The sequence below is a fragment of the Pinus tabuliformis genome, chromosome 7, assembly GCF_031772625.1.
Source record: "Pinus tabuliformis cultivar Carrire ecotype Pingquan chromosome 7, CPIR1, whole genome shotgun sequence".
Classification (NCBI taxonomy): domain Eukaryota; kingdom Viridiplantae; phylum Streptophyta; class Pinopsida; order Pinales; family Pinaceae; genus Pinus; species Pinus tabuliformis.
Window position 1 is genome coordinate 1,467,139,827 of NC_142293.1, and position 5,252 is coordinate 1,467,145,078.

At 37.9% G+C, this 5,252-nt stretch overlaps 1 protein-coding gene across 1 annotated transcript; it reads right to left on the reverse strand.

Annotated features, from left to right (window-relative positions):
- Positions 1 to 3,090: 3,090 nt before the first annotated feature.
- Positions 3,091 to 3,975, reverse strand: LOC149253331 (F-box/kelch-repeat protein SKIP20-like). The gene has a single exon (XM_089454446.1). The coding sequence runs from the start codon at positions 3,973 to 3,975 to the stop codon at positions 3,091 to 3,093; it is 885 nt and encodes a 294-aa protein (XP_089310572.1).
- Between the last annotated feature and the right edge of the window lie 1,277 nt (positions 3,976 to 5,252).

Consider the following 5,252-nt stretch of genomic DNA (forward strand, 5'->3'; position numbering starts at 1 on the left):
ACCAGACATTCCTCCATGACATGGTCAAACTGTCGACAATACTGAGATAATGAATGCATGGGATTTGTACAATCACATGTGAAGTGCTCTACTTTGCCACAGTTATAGTAGATTAACTACCCATGCCCTCATCCTGGTCCACCACCTCTCTCTCCTCCTCAGCCTTCGAATCCTCCACACGCTGCTCCTGCACCTTGATCCTGAGGTTGGTTTTCTAACTGCATCTTATAGGTATGGGTTCTATCCATTATCAGCTCATAACTCTTACAATGCCATTCATTGTGTCCTACAGACTTACAAAAATTGCAAAACAACTGTTGAGGGATATGTACAAAGTTTTACAATAAATGACAGTTATTAGTAGCATGTTTTCATGTAACTTGATAGTTAGCGCAGCATAGCGTGGCTCTCGTACTCGTCCCAACATTATTTTCTGGTTTCAGGGGAACAAACCCTCCCCTTATAATATAGTTCTTATAATAGACCGAGCAATGATCCTTATCATGTCCATGGCTCTTACACTTCAGACACCAAACCTCAACACGCACCTTCGGCTGATCCTCCTTTCCTTTCTTTAGGCTCTGCAACTACAAGGTTTGTATCTTGTATAGGCGAGGCATCTAGCCTCATCGTAATATCCAAGGCTTTCACTTGTGTTTCTATCTTGTATTGTGACAGAGGTACTCTTAAATGTGGCAAGAGTGACACTATAAACCAGTCGCAATGTTGGGAATCTGTAATTATCGTATTGGCCTACATGATCAGGCACTTCAACCTCTGATCAAAGTCCCAAGGTGTCTCGTCTATATTCTGTTGGATTTCCTTTGATTCAATTACCGACTATGCGTCTAACTTAGGCTTACTAAACTATTAGTTTAGAGCTAGCTAGGTATCTTCCAACGTCGCATTGGGATATTCTGAAGAAAATGTACCATGTTAATGCACGATCCCATAAGGTTGTAACCAACTGCTCTTTCTTAATATTATCATCTGTAATATGTTGTGTTGTCTAAATAGCTCCTACAACAAATCAAAATTTTTCTGCATCTCTGCTCCTTGTTCCTTTAAGAATCGACATCTTCATTGCATTTTCCATGTTGAATGGTGGAAATGGAGGTGGAGAGGGTGAAGGCATAGGTGTATGAGGTAGAGGTGGGGTGGATGGATGAGGTATCCTCGGAATACCCTACGTAATTAACTAAACTTCACTTCGTGGCATAGTCAACACCATCCCTTCGTCATCACTTGAAGGGGTTTCAATGAGCGGACTATACTCTGGGTTAGATCCTCTATTTCTTGTAAAGAATTTCCTGCTTTGCATAGCCCCAAACATTACGATAACTAAAAAATCATATTTTCACATAACAAAGTTTTAATTGGAGTCTTTAATGATTTCAAATACTTATGTCACAGTTCGTTAAAGAGCCTTCATTCCGCTTCGCTATAGCTGATATTCATGTCGATAGTGAAATAAGTCACAAAATGTCCCAACATATGATCAATCCTGTGATCCGAAACTTGCACGATATTACTTTCTGATGCTTCTAGACGTCGCACCAGTTCAGGATTCCATACTATAGGGCCGTCAAGCCTCTAGGTCCCTTGACTATCAGCCAATTTAAACAACCACTCATGTAGTTATTCAGGGAAGAAATAGAACAACACTTCGGTCTCGTCTGTGTACAAAAATATTTGCACCGTTGTTCCTTGGATAATTTAGGGCTCCTGTTCTCTTGAGTTGTGAATGCATGCACATTTCGGTTAATCCACTTATCGATCTCTTTCTTTGTAGGGAACAATTTATCACACATATTTTAGGTAGATCCCGGTCCCGACAATAGAACCATTTATTAGATTAAGGGAGTCTGACCAAGGTTCAGAGTTGTTCGTGCCAACCAAAAAACCATAACTGCTAGCCCTTTCGGCAAGAACCTGCATAGTGTAGGTTGCAGTCTCACCCGAATCAGTATTCGGGGATGGTAGAACTAGGTTTTTGCATCTAGAGAAAACGTGATAAGTGGTCTTAATCTCTTGTAGCTCACATCTGCCTTGGTGCAGATTAGTATCCTTCTAGGGCTTCCTACTGCAACTCTAAGAAAATGGCTTCTAGACCTTCACAAAGGTCTGAAATCAGGCTTTATACACCCTAAGGAAGCAGTCTATCTACTTTCGTGCAATAATTAATAACCCTAGATCTGCTTTCGTGCAGATCTATCCAATTCATTAGAAATCATAGAGGATTCAACATTTATCTTCGCGAAAACAGATTATCGCTTAATTCATACATAAATATTATAGATTCAATAAATTCACGCAGCTATTACACATTATTTCATGGAAGACAAAACATAGCATAGCAGAATTCACAATAATACTCAAATGCAAAGTATTTCTTCAGAGTCAGTGTTTATTAAGCTTCTAACATATGTTTAAGATCATATTGGAAATTCACCTATATAGCAATAAAGTTCAATTTGCAATTAATCTTCACATTGATCATGAAATTGTTTTCTCTAGCAATGAGGTATTACATAAAAGCTCTATTTTGTTTCTTTGAATGAGGTATTATATGAAAGTTCCCTTTTGGAGAACGAGATAACACAATGGAATGCAACGAGATAACAAAATGGACTGATTGCCCTTCATATTCTACTTAAAAAATTATGACAACATAAATGTGTGAATGAAACAACAATTATATTCATGTAATTAATTACAAAATTTAAAGATTTTTAAGAAAATTAATTAGAAATTCAGTTATTAACCAATTTAAATTAGTGGAGGGCAATTATGAGATTATTATGTTAACTAAATATAAAGGAAAACATAAATTTTAAAGTTATATTAAATGAATTTAGATTGGTTCATTGCACAGGATGATTGTTTATTTTTTCACTTAATATAAATTTCTATTTTATAATATATTGAGTATTATTTTTATGATAACAATATTAAGTAGCACAATTATCATAAATATTTTAGTAAGTATGGTTGATCATTTTAGATAAATGGAAAAATATATAATAACTTTTTTAGAGATACAATGTGTAATTTTCCATTATTTAAATTGTATTTTTAAATCCTATACATTCATTCCTTCCCGCGCCGCGTCTTGAACCAGTAGAGGGGATTGCCCACACATTCAATCGCATGAGGGAAGTGGAACGGTCGAGGGTGTTGCCCATTCCATACATCCTGAAGCGTGGTCCACGCCCCTTTTTCAGGATCATAAACTTCCGCATTGGCCTTAGAACTTTTAACCCATGGTGCACTATCACCATCAATAACGGTGAATTTCCCGTCAATGAAAGTGCTAAAGCAAGGGTCCCACTTTTGGTTCATATGAGGGAGAGGCTTCCACTCGTCTTTCTCTACATTGTAAACTGCTGCTCCGCGCACAGCCCTTACTCCGGCAACATAAACGGGCCCATGGAATTCCTTTACTCCGGCAACATAAACGAGCCCTTCCGCGGAAACGGAGCAAGCGGCATGGACTGTTTCTAGCGGACAGTCTGTGCCACGGCTCCATTTAGCAGAGGAGAAATCATAGATGAAAACACTATAGTGCCTCTCCACGTAGTTGGAATTCCTTCCGCCAATCAAAAGAAGCTTCCGATTGACACAAACGCAGCGGAAACAGTCTGGAATTCCACGAGGAAAGCGACGGAATTCTTCCCAGGTGCCTTGCCCAGGAAGGCGAGGGAGTTCTTCCCAGGTCCCTTGTACAGGGTCATGCACAGTAATCACAAATTCTTGAGCAAAAGGATAGTCTTCATAATGATAAGTCCGGAACTCTATCAAACATATAAACTGCTGGGAAATGCAAAGCTTTCTTCTGTCTTCATAGAACTGGGGGCTCTTCACCACGGCCTCCCAGCTTTTGCATACAGCTGCGATGGTGTTGTGGGATGTGGAAGGCACCCTTAGAAGACATTGCCTTCTTAATTCCGGAGGAAGAGCGTGAAAATGTTCCATAATCAATGGCACTACCCACTAACCTAGTACACTGATACAACTGTACAAGAGAGTGAAGATGAAACTCGTGATATAGGTACGCGTAGTGGGGATACCTTTATAAACTTTCAGTTAGAAGTGAAATGGAATGATCTGGTCAAAAAGCCTAGGCGAGAGGAATCCTTTAACATGGGAATGGTACAACTTTCTAAAATATGTTTGGAGGGTAATTAAATAATTTTTTTGAGAGAAAAAATTTAAGCAATTTATTAAGGGTTGGCATTGTAGTTTAGTTGAAATGTAGTTTAATTAAATTAAAAATTAACGAGGGTTATATATTATCTAGTAGTTCTTGCTTAGTTTAAATATAATTTAATTAATAAAAAATTATTAAAAAAAAAAATTATAGTAAAATATTATATTATTAAATGTTATTGTCAAAAATTATGAAATCTACTTAACTAAAATTGTTTATACTAATACTGTAATATACCTATTGTGATTTACCCCACGTAAATTAATTTTAAATTACCAATCAGTTATTCAAACCTGCGTAAAAGTAATTTTAAATTACATTTCAGTTACAACTAATTCTTGGCATTGGTTAAAGGGATCAGCAAGCACCCTAACAAAGGGGGAGAACGGAAGAAAGAAACAGAGAGAGAGAAATTCCATGAGAGAACAGAGGTAGAAAGGAGGTTAAGTCTGGTAGAGACCAGATAACCTGAGAAAGAGGTTAAGTCTGGTAGAGACGAGATAACCTGAGAAAGAGGTTAAGTCTGGTAGAGACCAGATAACCCAGCACAGGAGTGCATGTGTCTTGTTGAGGGCTGTAGGCCTGCAAGACTGCTCGGGGGGAGAATCCAGTGTGAAGTGGATCTCAAGGTTGGGAGGATAAGAGCAATCATATGACTACAGGTGAACATCTGGAGCATTAACTTCTGTAGCTGGCGAACCAGGTACGAATTAATCACCAGATTTAGTCTTTTCCTTAATCTATGTATTAGAAAATTAGAAGGAAATGAAAACCAGTTCTCTGTTGCTTATAAAAGTAAAAGTAAGGTTACTGTCAATAATCAGTGCTAAGAATATGCTAGTGCTAGTTATTAAGCAAGGAAACAGAGACTGTCCACTGTAAACATTACAGGTAAATATAGGAAAACTGATACATGTTATAAGTACTGGAATGGTGCTTAACGCATAAGCTACAGACAGAGTCAATCTGTGACAGCTGTAGAACAATGCATAAACTACAGACAGCCAATATATGATAGCTGTGAGGACAATACATAGGTACA

Excerpts from the sequence above, each read along its gene's own strand:
- LOC149253331 (XM_089454446.1), bottom strand. The coding sequence starts at position 3,975 with ATGGAACATTTTCACGCTCTTCCTCCGGAATTAAGAAGGCAATGTCTT.